Consider the following 16,372-nt stretch of genomic DNA (forward strand, 5'->3'; position numbering starts at 1 on the left):
TACTAAACCATAATCACACATTCAACCCACTGCCCCCTCAACACATTCACATCCAAGTCTCTCAATTAGTTTGTAATCCAGAAATACCCACTTTCCATCATCCCTACTCATATATAGTTATCATTCATGTCCCACTTTTTAGACTAGGTATTTGCCATTACCAGTCCATTCTTTAGCACACAACTCCACAAGCTGTTCATCATTTTCATTCACAACACTGGGTACAACCTGATCCCCAATTATACCCTCAATCACTGCATCAAATAATCATACTTTCAAATCACCCATCACTGATACTCGATTCTGGACATAAAAATTCCTGTTTTTATAGTTATCATTACTATTATAGTATTTATTCTTATCATTGTCAACATTATTATCATTACTGCTACTATCATCGGCATTACCAGTATCTGCTTGCAGGAGGCTACAATGCAAATGAAAAGTCACCTTTGGCAAGGTTGCATCATCAATGGAGACAAAGGAGTAAAATCTTGTTGACGAACTTCAATCAAAATAATCCATCACTTCCCTGCTACATGATGTAGCACAGCCTTGGAGGTGGAGAAACACCTTAAATGGGTTCCTAATCTTTATAGTTGCTTGCTGTTTCCCATCTCATTTACTCTCAATCACTCTAGCTGTCATGTATAATGCATCAAAACCAGAGTCCCCTGTCCACAGCCAAGTCCCACAGACCTCTCAGGAGCAGTTAGTGTTCCTGACCATGATGAATTCACAGGCCGCCCATGGTTGAGTGCATAAGTTTGATTCCTTGTTGCAGCAGCTGGTCCACAGTCAACCAAGCTGTTCATCCAACCCTAGATGTTGGTCGATAAAATGGGTACCTGGTTCAGGCTAGGGCATATGCATATATACATAGCTTTAATAAGATGGCCTTGATTAGGGCTTCAGTTGCCCATTCTGTCACAGATAACATACAGAAAAAAACTGGTTCAGCCTACTGAAAATATGTTGCCCCCATGTACACCACATCACTCCAGTTTGTTCAATTTCATGCATGCTTAACACCCTCGTGTATGCTTAGGCCTCAACTACCCAAAGTATCTTTCACACTGTCTTTCCATCTCATTTTCTGTTTCACCTTCCTCTTGTACTCTCAACTTCTCATAAGCATCTGCTCTTCATCAGTCTCAGTCTCTGCTCACTCATCCTTTCCATACATCTAAACCATTTCAACATAGCCTTTTCAGCTCTCTCATCTACACTATTTGTACTAAAAGGCCTCTTTCTTACTCTACCATTTCTTACTTGATCAAACCTCCTCACTGCCAGATATTGCCCTCGAAGATTTTATTTCCAAAACTTCCACCTTTTTCCGTACTTTCTAATTCAAGGCTTATGCCTTGCATTCATCATGCAGCATCATCAGTACTACTATACCATCACACATGCCTATCTTTGTCCACACAGAGACCTCTTTTTTCCACACACCCCACCATCAAGGTTAGCCCCGACCTTATCTGAGAGCCCCTCCACCCTTCAAACTATCCCCCAAATCATGAGTTCTAAGGGGATCCAGAAGCATGCCCCTGGAAAAATCTGAAACTCTGAGGTGTCTGGGACAGCATTTCCTGCTTTCTTGAGGATGCCATATAACTGTCGAGACTAGGAAGTCCCCTTAGCAGTCACAGCCTTACACTCTGATTCACTTCAAATATCAAAGTTCCACCTGCTCATATATCTACTCCCAAGTCTCTTAAACACAACACTGTTCCAATTCACTCCATTCAAACTCACACTCCAACTACCTGTCTCTCTTCCCTGTAAAATCTGATTACCTTACTTTCATTCAAACCAACTCTCAACTTCTTTCATTCATGCACTCTCCCAAACTCAGACACCAGATTTGCAATTTCTCACTTAAGCCTTCCAATAAAGTCAAGTCATCTGCAAGTAACTGACTCACATCTCTGGTACCTTTACCTTTAGCCAACTGCAGACCCAGCCATTTCTCTAAAGCCATTGCATTAACTTTTTTGGCCACCCCATCCACAAACGGATTAAAAAGCCATGGTGACATCACACACCCTTGATGCAGACCTCATGAATACCCCCAGTGAAGTCTTCAGGGGTCTTCTACCTCATCAGTATGGGCTTGGCCCAGGCTGTTGGGTTAGGTCATTGGTCAACCAAGCACTTGGAAGCCACAGTCCTCAAGCCCACATACAGTTCCCACAACCTGGCTGGTCTTCTATACTTTGCAGGTACTTGTCCAGGGAACCTTTATTGTGCATCCCATAATGTTTCTGATGATAGCAGGCAAGGTGTTAAGAGTCTTGGGCCCCAAAAGTTTTGCAAGTTCTCTCTTTTTGCACATATCGCACCTTTGGATTTCAGAGGCAGTATTTTACAAACTTTTTTATGCATATTATGCTAGCAGAATAATTGTAAGCTGGGATCCTTACCCTTTGGGATTTTCCAGTTATTCATGATGATACACCTCTCCTGTCTGTGCTTCAAGGAGCGCAGCCTCAGAGATTTCAACCATTCCCAGTAATTCAGCTCCTTTACCATATCACTATGGGCTGTGAAAGATCTCTGTACACTTTCTAATTCTGCAATATCACCTGCCTTGTAGGGTGATGTCAGAACACAGCTATGTTCAATCCATAAAGGAAGTAGTTTTTCTTCTCGTCTCGAAATTCTGCAGAATTCAGCCCACCATCCTTCTGAAAGTGGGGTGAATCTCTTCTCACTTGCAAATGTCTTACTCTCAAGATAAAAACCCTTTACTGCTTTAGTAGCTTTCCTCCTACACTTCATATCTGTACCATCTTCCACACAGCATCTCTATCAACCCAATCATATTCTTTCTCCAGATCTATAATGGTACAAATAAGTCTTTCTCTTTAGATATTTCTAACAGATTATTCAAAGCTAATATCTGGTCCATACGTCCTCTACTATGCCTCAAGGAATACTGCTCCTCCCCAGTCTAATGCACTGTGCTTGCCACCAACCTCTCAATCACCACTTTCCCATACAGCTTACCAGGTATACTGAACCTTATACCTCTGTTATATGTAAATATGCTTTTATTCCCCCTTGCCTTTATACGGTGACACTATAAAGGCATACCATAACTTCAATGACACCTTACCTTGAGTCATACATACACTCAAAATCCTAACTAACTAGTCAACAAGACTGTCACCTCCTTATTTGTGATATTCATCTGCAATCCCATTCACTCCAGCTAGTTTGCTACACTTCTTCTTATGAAAGGCATTCATCACCTCTTTTCTTCTTACCAAATCCTCTGCCATGACTCTCTTGCTCCATGTACCGCCACGTCTTAAAGCCCCACATCTGCTACACTATCATCTAATACTCTCAATAGTCCTTCAAAATATTCACTCCATCTTTTAAGCTCCTATTTGCCTGCCATCATGTCCCTATCTAATCACTTCACTGATGATCATATTTGTTCTCTTGTTCTCCTCATACAACTGACCTCTTCCAAAACATTTTCTAATTCTCCCTAAAATATGTTGATACATTCCTACCCCATTTCTCATTAGCCTGTTTATTCAGCCCTCTTGAACTCCTGCAGTTTCCTCTTGTACATCTCCCAATCTCTCACATTCCTTCTCTGCAGGTAACACCCATACAACTCTTTTTTCTCTTTCACTAACAACCTAACTTCCTCATCCCACCACTCACTACCTTTCCTCATATTCCCATATCCCATCTTGCAACTACCAGACATTTCTCTCATGCAAGTAAGCACTGCTTCTCTAAATATCTTCCATTCCCAGTAATGGGGTTATTTGATAATCATTACTACAATAATCAAGATCATTTTTATCATAAGCAGAAGCTGGATCAAACTGCCAGCCACATTCAAAGACAACAATCAGCCATACTTTGTGCATTGCTTCAACATGCAAGCCATACCCAATCTCCAATCTCCATTGTCCCATTAACCCATCATATTGGCACAGCCATCTCCAGCTTGTGACAGTTAACCACATTTTGTTGCAATGAAGCAGAGCAAACACTAAGAAAGCAACAATTTACAAGTTCAGTTTAAAATTACTACTTCTAATACCCTAATGGTTATGCCTGAATCATCATAACAACCCAGAAATTATATATATATATATATATATATATATAATATATATATATATATATATATATTATTTATTATATTTTTTTTATTATACTTTGTCGCTGTCTCCCGCGTTTGCGAGGTAGCGCAAGGAAACAGACGAAAGAAATGGCCCAACCCCCCCCCCCCATACACATGTATATACATATGTCCTCACACGCAAATATACATACCTACACAGCTTTCCATGGTTTACCCCAGACGCCTCACATGCCCTGCTTCAATCCACTGACAGCACGTCAACCCGGTATACCACATCGCTCCAATTCACTCTATTCCTTGCCCTCCTTTCACCCTCCTGCATGTTCAGGCCCCGATCACACAAAATCTTTTTCACTCCATCTTTCCACCTCCAATTTGGTCTCCCTCTTCTCCTTGTTCCCTCCACCTCCGACACATATATCCTCTTGGTCAATCTTTCCTCACTCATCCTCTCCATGTGCCCAAACCACTTCAAAACACCCTCTTCTGCTCTCTCAACCACGCTCTTTTTATTTCCACACATCTCTCTTACCCTTACGTTACTCACTCGATCAAACCACCTCACACCACACATTGTCCTCAAACATCTCATTTCCAGCACATCCATCCTCCTGCGCACAACTCTCTCCATAGCCCACGCCTCGCAACCATACAACATTGTTGGAACCACTATTCCTTCAAACATACCCATTTTTGCTTTCCGAGATAATGTTCTCGACTTCCACACATTCTTCAAGGCCCCCAGGATTTTCGCCCCCTCCCCCACCCTATGATCCACTTCCGCTTCCATGGTTCCATCCGCTGCCAGATCCACTCCCAGATATCTAAAACACTTCCCTTCCTCCAGTTTTTCTCCATTCAAACTCACCTCCCAATTGACTTGACCCTCAACCCTACTGTACCTAATAACCTTGCTCTTATTCACATTTACTCTTAACTTTCTTCTTCCACACACTTTTCCAAACTCAGTCACCAGCTTCTGCAGTTTCTCACATGAATCAGCCACCAGCGCTGTATCATCAGCGAACAACAACTGACTCACTTCCCAAGCTCTCTCATCCCCAACAGACTTCATACTTGCCCCTCTTTCCAAAACTCTTGCATTTACCTCCCTAACAACCCCATCCATAAACAAATTAAACAACCATGGAGACATCACACACCCCTGCCGCAAACCTACATTCACTGAGAACCAATCACTTTCCTCTCTTCCTACACGTACACATGCCTTACATCCTCGATAAAAACTTTTCACTGCTTCTAACAACTTTCCTCCCACACCATATATTCTTAATACCTTCCACAGAGCATCTCTATCAACTCTATCATATGCCTTCTCCAGATCCATAAATGCTACATACAAATCCATTTGCTTTTCTAAGTATTTCTCACATACATTCTTCAAAGCAAACACCTGATCCACACATCCTCTACCACTTCTGAAACCACACTGCTCTTCCCCAATCTGATGCTCTGTACATGCCTTCACCCTCTCAATCAATACCCTCCCATATAATTTACCAGGAATACTCAACAAACTTATACCTCTGTAATTTGAGCACTCACTCTTATCCCCTTTGCCTTTGTACAATGGCACTATGCACGCATTCCGCCAATCCTCAGGCACCTCACCATGAGTCATACATACATTAAATAACCTTACCAACCAGTCAACAATACAGTCACTCACTTTTTTAATAAATTCCACTGCAATACCATCCAAACCTCTGCCTTGCCGGCTTTTCATCTACACTTTTTTATACCGTCACCATCTCTCGTTGCCACCCTGCCACACATGAAATGTCACCCCCTCCCATCTCATGCGCGTGAGGTAGCACTAAGAAAAAACAACAAAGGCCACATTCGTTCACACTCAGTTTCTAACTGTCATGGGTAATGCACTGAAACCACAGCTAACGCTTCACATGCCCTGGTTCAATCCACTAACAGCACGTCGACCCTGGTGTACCACATCATTCCAGTTCACTCTATTCCTTGCACGCCTTTCACCCTCCTGCATGTTCAGGCCCCGATCACACAAAATCTTTTTCACTCCATCTTTCCACCTCCAATTTGGTCTCCCTCTTCTCCTTGTTCCCTCCACCTCCGACACATATATCCTCTTGGTCAATCTTTCCTCACTCATCCTCTCCATGTGCCCAAACCACTTCAAAACACCCTCTTCTGCTCTCTCAACCACGCTCTTTTTATTTCCACACATCTCTCTTACCCTTACGTTACTCACTCGATCAAACCACCTCACACCACACATTGTCCTCAAACATCTCATTTCCAGCACATCCATCCTCCTGCGCACAACTCTCTCCATAGCCCACGCCTCGCAACCATACAACATTGTTGGAACCACTATTCCTTCAAACATACCCATTTTTGCTTTCCGAGATAATGTTCTCGACTTCCACACATTCTTCAAGGCCCCCAGGATTTTCGCCCCCTCCCCCACCCTATGATCCACTTCCGCTTCCATGGTTCCATCCGCTGCCAGATCCACTCCCAGATATCTAAAACACTTCCCTTCCTCCAGTTTTTCTCCATTCAAACTCACCTCCCAATTGACTTGACCCTCAACCCTACTGTACCTAATAACCTTGCTCTTATTCACATTTACTCTTAACTTTCTTCTTCCACACACTTTTCCAAACTCAGTCACCAGCTTCTGCAGTTTCTCACATGAATCAGCCACCAGCGCTGTATCATCAGCGAACAACAACTGACTCACTTCCCAAGCTCTCTCATCCCCAACAGACTTCATACTTGCCCCTCTTTCCAAAACTCTTGCATTTACCTCCCTAACAACCCCATCCATAAACAAATTAAACAACCATGGAGACATCACACACCCCTGCCGCAAACCTACATTCACTGAGAACCAATCACTTTCCTCTCTTCCTACACGTACACATGCCTTACATCCTCGATAAAAACTTTTCACTGCTTCTAACAACTTTCCTCCCACACCATATATTCTTAATACCTTCCACAGAGCATCTCTATCAACTCTATCATATGCCTTCTCCAGATCCATAAATGCTACATACAAATCCATTTGCTTTTCTAAGTATTTCTCACATACATTCTTCAAAGCAAACACCTGATCCACACATCCTCTACCACTTCTGAAACCACACTGCTCTTCCCCAATCTGATGCTCTGTACATGCCTTCACCCTCTCAATCAATACCCTCCCATATAATTTACCAGGAATACTCAACAAACTTATACCTCTGTAATTTGAGCACTCACTCTTATCCCCTTTGCCTTTGTACAATGGCACTATGCACGCATTCCGCCAATCCTCAGGCACCTCACCATGAGTCATACATACATTAAATAACCTTACCAACCAGTCAACAATACAGTCACTCACTTTTTTAATAAATTCCACTGCAATACCATCCAAACCTGCTGCCTTGCCGGCTTTTCATCTACACTTTTTTATACCGTCACCATCTCTCGTTGCCACCCTGCCACACATGAAATGTCACCCCCTCCCATCTCATGCGCGTGAGGTAGCACTAAGAAAAAACAACAAAGGCCACATTCGTTCACACTCAGTTTCTAACTGTCATGGGTAATGCACTGAAACCACAGCTAACGCTTCACATGCCCTGGTTCAATCCACTAACAGCACGTCGACCCCGGTATACCACATCATTCCAGTTCACTCTATTCCTTGCACGCCTTTCACCCTTCTGTATCTTCAGGCCCCAATAGCTCAAAATCTTTTTCACTCCATCCTTCCACCTCCAATTTGGTCTCCCACTTCTCGTTTCCTCCACCTCTGACACATATATCCTCTTTGTCAATCTTTCCTCACTCATTCTCTCCATGTGACCAAACCATTTCATTACACCCTCTTCTGCTCTCTCAACCACACTCATTTTTAGTACCACACATCTCTCTCACCCCTTCATTACTTACTCGATCAAACCACCTCACACAACATATTGTCCTCAAACATCTCATTTCCAATACATCCACCCTCATCCGCACAACCCTATCTATAGCCCATGCCTCACAACCATATAACATTGTTGAGACCACTATTCCTTCAAACGTACCCATTTTTGCTCTACAAAATAACGTTTTCGCCTTCCACACATTCTTCAGTGCTCCCAGAACCCTGTGACTCACTTCTGCTTCCATGATTCCATCCGCTGCCAAATCCACTCCCAGTTATCTAAAACACTTCACTTCCTCCAGTTTTTCTCCATTCAAACTTACCTCCCAATATACTTGTCCCTCAACCCTGCTGAACCTAATAATATATATATTCATATTGCATTCAGTAAGTTCAAAAGAGGTATCAGTCATCTACACTCTCTCTGGCTTCAGCTGCATCCAATGATACATAGACAGATTAAGAAGTCTACACTTTGATTTAACCTAATTCTATTCGTCAATGGAATCTACAACAGACTAATTTTCTATTCTAAAATGTCAATATTCCCCATCCTCAGAATATCACTTCTAATGTTTTAGTCCAAATCTAAAGGTCACCAGATTGACTTTTAAAATTTTCAAAAGAATGAGGACATTTTTGTAATGCCTAGCTATTTTCACAAACGCTACTGTAATTAGGATATTATTCATGCAGTAGCTTTGATCCCCAAAATGCTACTCTGGAGACATGAGATTACTGGGGAAAAATCATGGCTAGTTACAATGCTGTGCAATGACTGAAATTTAAAAGCCCCACCTAAAATCCACGAAGTTCATTTTCTATCAAATTTATATTTTTCTTTCAATTCACCTTTCCCATTTCCATGCATTTTAAGTGATACCTCTGATATTGTATAGATGATCATAAAATGTACTTATATTATCAACTCACTCAAGATTGACGAGAGGAGATAAATTTTCAATGACAGCAATTTGGTTATCATACAGCTCCAATTCCTTGAGCATGACAAGAGCATGTAAATTTTCTATTTTCTTAATAAGGTTCCAGCGCAAACAAAGTGTCTCCACACATGTCAGAGCCTCCAGATTTTCTATCTTGGCTATGCGACGGTGGTTCAAGTCAACTTCCTGAAAGAACATTATGAGAATGAGTGTCTCAGCAGAATATGAAACTATATGTAAGATGAATATTACAAATGTTACTGAATGTGCAACAAGAAATATGTATGGAATGAGAAAGTACTGAAGAAACTTAGGAGTGTTGAAGTGATGCCTCGCTTTATCTTGCACTCTCCAAAACAGGATTGCAAGCCTTGCTTTGTAATTCACCAAAATTAATCTAATGGACTGGTAACAATATCTCTATCTTACATACACTGAATGTCTATCCTTCAATTTTTTACACCTTGTCTTAAAACTAAAGCATTATTTTTCTTTTTTTCTATCTTTTGCCCATATTATCAATCAAAGTTAAGCCTTGATAAGAGCTTCTAGTGATCATATGCTCCTATGAAATAAAACAAAGTATAATGGCTCATTGGAGGGATAATTTGTTTTTCTCTTTTCTTTTTCTAACAGTGAAGCTGAAAATCAAGCCTAAGAAATAAGAAAACAATAGCTCCTAAAAAGTCATGAAAATTAGGAATAGGCACGAAGTACTCGACAGACTGTGATCATGGTGGAACTGGCTGACGTGGAATGGGAATATGGAGACAACTAACAAGAGTATGAATGAAATGAACTAGGCTAGATATTCATGAATGTCAAATGGAAAATGGAAAAAGAAGGATATAAACTTGTCAGGAATGTACCAAAAGAGGAATCCATAGAGGTGTGCTGAAACAAAGATTTGTGGAGGAAATTTTGCATGAGCTTCCTGCTGTTTGGCATAAAATTGCTTGTAAAGTACAGGAATACTCAATTCCTTTACTTACAATGACGTATAGGAAACCACAGTGCTCAAAAGAGGGTAATGCAAGAATTGGATTATCGTTTGTAGTATAACAAATGAATCAGACACTTCTCAATTATTGCATGCCACTATTAAGCCAGCTATGAGTCATCCTACTGATATGAACATCCTCATCTACCTCTAAAGATAAGCCTCCAATGCATGTACAACTTCCATTCAACCAAGTAATTCAGCTAAGTAGCAAAGATGAATGATTCAAACCCAACAGGGGCACAGTTATTTGATGATGCTTTTAATATTTTTTATTTTTTTTTTTTTTGCTTTGTCGCTGTCTCCCGCGTTTGCGAGGTAGCGCAAGGAAACAGACGAAAGAAATGGCCCAACCCACCCCCATACACATGTATATACATACGTCCACACACGCAAATATACATACCTACACAGCTTTCCATGGTTTACCCCAGACGCTTCACATGCCTTGATTCAATCCACTGACAGCACGTCAACCCCGGTATACCACATTGCTCCAATTCACTCTATTCCTTGCCCTCCTTTCACCCTCCTGCATGTTCAGGCCCCGATCACACAAAATCTTTTTCACTCCATCTTTCCACCTCCAATTTGGTCTCCCTCTTCTCCTCGTTCCCTCCACCTCCGACACATATATCCTCTTGGTCAGTCTTTCCTCACTCATTCTCTCCATGTGACCAAACCATTTCAAAACACCCTCTTCTGCTCTCTCAACCACGCTCTTTTTATTTCCACACATCTCTCTTACCCTTACATTACTTATTCGATCAAACCACCTCACACCACACATTGTCCTCAAACATCTCATTTCCAGCACATCCATCCTCCTGCGCACAACTCTATCCATAGTCCATGCCTCGCAACCATACAACATTGTTGGCACCACTATTCCTTCAAACATACCCATTTTTGCTTTCCGAGATAATGTTCTCGACTTCCACACATTCTTCAAGGCTCCCAGAATTTTCGCCCCCTCCCCCACCCTATGATCCACTTCCGCTTCCATGTTTCCATCCGCTGCCAGATCCACTCCCAGATATCTAAAACACTTCACTTCCTCCAGTTTTTCTCCATTCAAACTCACCTCCCAATTGACTTGACCCTCAATCCTACTGTACCTGATAACCTTGCTCTTATTCACATTTATTCTTAACTTTCTTCTTTCACACACTTTTAATATATACATACACGCTTTTAATATATACATACATATATTTCATCTTCCTACTAAAGTAAGATGCAATGTTACTAGTAAGCAACTATCATAACTCACCACAGCATTTGGGTCAAGGATGACAAGATCCTCTGCCTCATCATCATCTGGGTCAGCTGAGAACATAAAAGAACACAATTAGATTCCCTTGTATTTCTATCTGTAAATGAGTTAAAGGTTTTAAGATAAGTGCAAGTGTTCTTCTAAAATCAAGTTCTCTATTTCTCAATCTAAGTGCTTGATGATATTTACTTTAACTTCTTCTGTAAGCCTATATATGTCTAAAACAGCATTCTGGTAAAGTGAGCACACAGAATTCTATACATATATGCTACAGCATATCTAAGATCTTAAACTGCTGTTACAGTTAAATTCACAATTTTTATTTCTGGACTCTTCCTACATATATGGTCCCAAAATCTGTCCATCTACCTTACTTTTGTTCTCCTACACCTTCTTCCATTTCCAGTAACTTATTCACATCTTTTCTTAAACTTCCTAAATTTACTTACTTTTCCTAACTGAATTTACAATCCCAGTAATAAAATTTTACAATTCTACAATCCCAGAAATGTGTATACTTTCTGAGCTCTCAAATATTTCTGTAACTCTGACACAATGCTAAACTAATGAAAGAAATACAGAGCTAAATAACAAGCCACAAGTGTCTATGAAGCCTCAAATGTTACAGGGCATCAAGCAACAGTCTCTTATGGTGCCATGGATGTGTTCATCTTACTTTACAATTAGAAACAACAATAACTACATTTTTCTTGTCTTAGCAACTGCAATCTGAATATGTTGTTAGTGGCAATAACAAACAGAATTAGAAACCTCAACAACTGCGAGCAACACAATAAGTTTACCTCTATATGCACCTTAACTTGTTTAGAATGAAATTTTTTTTTGCCACTCCCTAAATACACAAAAAAACTGCAAATTACATTTCTATTTTCTAATTCATTAGGGGGTGCAAAAAGAATATCAAGCCCATTATATTTTCTTATATACTAAGACCCCACAATTACACTTACTGAAGGGATACATACTGGGCCTATAGTCACTGCCATCTAATCATATATGGGGCTAACAGTAAAAGTTTGGCCAGTAAGCAACCAATCCAAAACAGGTCTAGTTAAACGGAGGATAAGGTACAGGATGATCATGGTGCTATATCATTCTAGTTGGGGACTCCTTAATTAAAGACCAACAGGAGCAGTTCTGTGCTAAGGATAACAGAGAAAATGATATATTTTTTCTAGGGGCCAAGGCAGAAGAAACTCTTAGGAAGTCTGATGTTATTGTCTTATACAATGCCGAAGACACAAGATTCGTTGTCTAGGTGGGACCTGATAATGTGGCTAAGGGTAGATCAAAGGAAATTACAGCAAAGTATGTCATTCCCATTTACAAGGTTAAATAGAGCCTTTGGAAGTTAGTCATATCGTGATTGCCAGAGAGATGACTCTCTGTTGGAAGAAAGTAAATGTTTTTCGTATTTCAGAATCTGGATGAGGTTTTATGCCATTTTCAGATTACTAAAGGCTAAAACAACCTTATGATAAAATGAGAGTACTTCAAGGTACCACAGTATCAAAGGCAGTATCCAAGAATGCCAGAAGTTCCCCCTAAAGGCCACCTTTCAAGGTTCAGACAAACTGCAGTTTTATGTAGCCCCCAGAGGTCCCTAAATTTTGGTGAAGATATTCAAAATTAGGGGAAGGTTTTAAGTTACCACAGTATTAACCTTGTATGCCATCATGAAGCCACCAGTAGCCAAGACATTCTTCTAAACCCCATTTAATTCACTGAACTCATTAAAAATTGGCAAAGTACCAGAAACTGGTCTTAGAGGCCAATATAAGACCCCCTTTAAGAATCTGAGCTACTACAGCTTTAAGCACCAACTAAATGCCAGACATTTTCTACATTGGTACTTTAGGATCTAAGCAAATCTTTAAGCATTGAAGGCTGTTTTGAAGTCACTGAAGGTCACCAAAGGCCACCCCAGCTTAAAAATTACACTTAGTTCACTGCTCTTACTTAATATAGGCAACTTAGCTGCCCAGAATTATAAGGTTGGTACATCAGAATAAAATGCAAGATCCATGGATAAATAGGACTGGCCTTGAAGGCCAATAAAGGCCACCTTTCATGGTTCAGACTTAATGGAGCTCTGTGTAGGGCCTTGAGGCCTCAAATTTTGGGGTAATCATTTAAGAATCTGGGCAAGGTTTAAGCTACTGTGCATTGGCCCTGAAGACAGTTTTGAGGCCATCAATGACAAACAAATGCCATCGAATGGCACCCAGCCTTATCAAAGATTATACTGTTCCCTAAACTGATTCAAAATATGCAAACTGGCAGCCTAAAATCATGGGGTCCATGGGCATCTAATCCTGGCTTTAAAAGCCACCTTCCAAGGTTTGAAATTACTCCAGATTCATGTAACACCTAGATGTCCTAAGTTATGGGTGCATGTACTTCAGAATCTGGACTAGTTTTCATGGTTTCATTGCCCTTGTATGCTATTTTGAGGCCACCAATGACCATCCCAACCTTACTGATAACACACATTCAGGGTAGGGAGTAGCTGCTAAGCAGCCAACGACTAGGGAGGTATATTACCAGTACTACCCATCTGGGTATCAATCAGGAGCATTAGTGAGATCCGCTCAGTGAGCCAGCACCCATGCAGCTGTCTTTTCTTTCTGCCTCACTAACACGTGGACTACTGGCACTCTGTCCACAAACATAAAATCGCTCCCTGTCATTATAACACTTGACAACACTTAATTCACGCAAATCATTCTTCATAACTCTAGATTTTCCTGCGGTGAGCACCATGCACTAGCCTTGCCTTTTGGCAAAATGGTATGAGCAGTACATGGAAGTAGTAGGTAGAAACATTTAAGCAGGAGCATTAGGTGGAAACATTAGGAAGAAGTAGTAGGTAAAAGTATTAGATAAAAGTAGTCATAAGGAACATTAAGTAGGAGCCTCTGGAAACACTTGGCCTTTGACAGTAGCCTGTTAAAACATGAGGCACTAAAGTCTAAGAAGTAGCACTAAAGTTCTTTAGTTATGGAGAATTTGCTGCCATGGCCATCCCTTTGAAGGAGTTCCAATTGGAACAAGCATCAGAGATATAGAGTGATAGATAAATATTCATGGCACTCAATCAAAATAGGGAACCTAACAGCCTCAACTTATAATAAACGTACCTCAGGATCAAGGGCAGGATCCAAGGATACCAACTCCCTAGCCGTAAAGTCCAACAAAAGACACCTTTCATGATTCAGTAACTACAGCTTCATGTAGCACCTAGAAGCCCCAGATACTGGATGAACATGCTTCAAAACTGGGGCAGGGTTTTAAGACTGCTTTGAGGCCACTAAAGGCCTAGAAAGGCCACCACAGCCTTAAAGATTTCACTTTGTTCACTACACTCATCTAAAATATATGGCCTGGCAGTCTCAAATCAAAATGAAGGTACCTCAGGGCCAGAAGCAGAATACAAGGATACCACAGCCAAACTGAATGGCCAGCATATGCCACCTCTCAAGGTTCAGCATTACCACAGCTTCATGTAACACTTAGAGGATGAACATTTTGGGTGTAGCTACCTCAGAATCTGGCAGCAATTTAAGCTAAGACAAGTTGGCCTTAAAGGCTGTTTAGAGGCCACGAAAGGCTAATAAGAAAACCCTATCACTTAAGTCACTGTATTCATTTAAAATAGGCAACCTTGCAGCCTCAAATTGCAACAAAGGTACCTCAAGATCAAAGGCTGGACCCAAGGGTACCAGAACCCAGTCTTCAAGGTCAATACAGGCCACCTTTCAAGGTTCTGAGTTATTACACCTTCATGGTATCCATTCAACCCAGAAGTGATAACAAATTACAATTTTTCAATGGCTGGCCTCAGGAGCCATTTGAAAAGCCCAAAAAGATCATTTTGAAATAAAGCTTTTTATATATAAGCCATTTTTCCTTTGCAGGGCTGGGTAACTTTGCCGGTTCTATATAAATTTGATAACATAAACCACAAGGCTCTTTTTGATATTCCAAAAAATACACTTACTCAACAAATACTGGAATCAAACTTAAAGCTAAAAGGTGTAACACTGACAAGGGAAAATTTCTTGTGCAAATACTGTAGATATGTCCATGGGGATGGTGGGGATGCATCAGGCACTGCTGATGCACCCTGAACGCAAAGGTCTCAAGAAAAAGGGGATGACTGTCCAATAAAGGTCAATGAAGTCTCCAGAATGCTTCAAGGTCTCATCCTTTGTTTTGGTTGCCATCTATGGCTAGCCAACAGTCTACAATGCATGAAGAATTTAACTTATTGCAAAGAGTGAAATGCACAGATTGATGACAGTAGCAATCTGTTACACCAGTGAGGGTTAATGCCCACAGCAATGATAGGGTTAAATAACTTTGTGCCAATACTTACAGATATCATCAAGGTCTACATTAACAACCTCACCAAAATATTCTGGATACATAAATTCAGCAATCTGATGATTTGGTGACAGAAGTTGGTGGTATACACACAGCATCAAACTGAGGAGTTATAATGTGGCTTCAAAAGCGGAAGAGGATGTGCAGAACATGTGTATAATTTGAGGAATGTGTGTAAAAAAAAAATACTCAGAGAAAAAGAAGGATATGTATTCATGGATCTGGAGAAAGAATATGATAAGGATGACAGAAATACTTTATGAATGGGGCTATGAATATATGGTATGGGAGGATAGCTACTAGAAGCAATGGGTTTTTACTATGAAAGCAAGGCATATGTGTAAGTAGGAAGAGAGCAGGCCAAGTGGTTCCACATGAAGGTGGGTCTGCATTAACATTGCTGAAGGTGACATCTCATGTGCAGCCAAACTAAATGCAGGCAAAGTCTAGCAATGCCACTTCTACCAGTGGTACACATATACAGGTAAATCTTCAATCCAACTGAACTGAGACAAAGAAGTACCTGAATCACAGAATTTTTCAGATTTTTTCATAATGACCATTCTTGTGGGACAAGAATGAGGTTTGAACATATCATACCTTTAATTTACATTTTTGTACACCCAAAGTAGTTTTTATACATTATGTAATATTTTATATATTATCATTTTTCATTATACTTTGTCGCTGTCTGCTGCGTTAG

At 40.6% G+C, this 16,372-nt stretch overlaps 1 protein-coding gene across 1 annotated transcript in view; it reads right to left on the reverse strand.

Annotated features, from left to right (window-relative positions):
• Positions 1 to 16,372, reverse strand: part of sds22 (protein phosphatase 1 regulatory subunit sds22) — a 55,807-nt gene that overhangs the window by 25,482 nt on the left and 13,953 nt on the right. The window contains exons 3-4 of the mRNA XM_071675193.1: positions 11,260 to 11,315; positions 8,976 to 9,172 (exon numbers count right to left, since the gene is read on the reverse strand). Of these exons, the coding sequence (XP_071531294.1) occupies positions 8,976 to 9,172; positions 11,260 to 11,315 (253 nt within the window). The remainder of the gene's footprint in view (positions 1 to 8,975; positions 9,173 to 11,259; positions 11,316 to 16,372) is intronic.

The sequence above is a fragment of the Panulirus ornatus genome, chromosome 20, assembly GCF_036320965.1.
Source record: "Panulirus ornatus isolate Po-2019 chromosome 20, ASM3632096v1, whole genome shotgun sequence".
Lineage (NCBI taxonomy): Eukaryota > Metazoa > Arthropoda > Malacostraca > Decapoda > Palinuridae > Panulirus > Panulirus ornatus.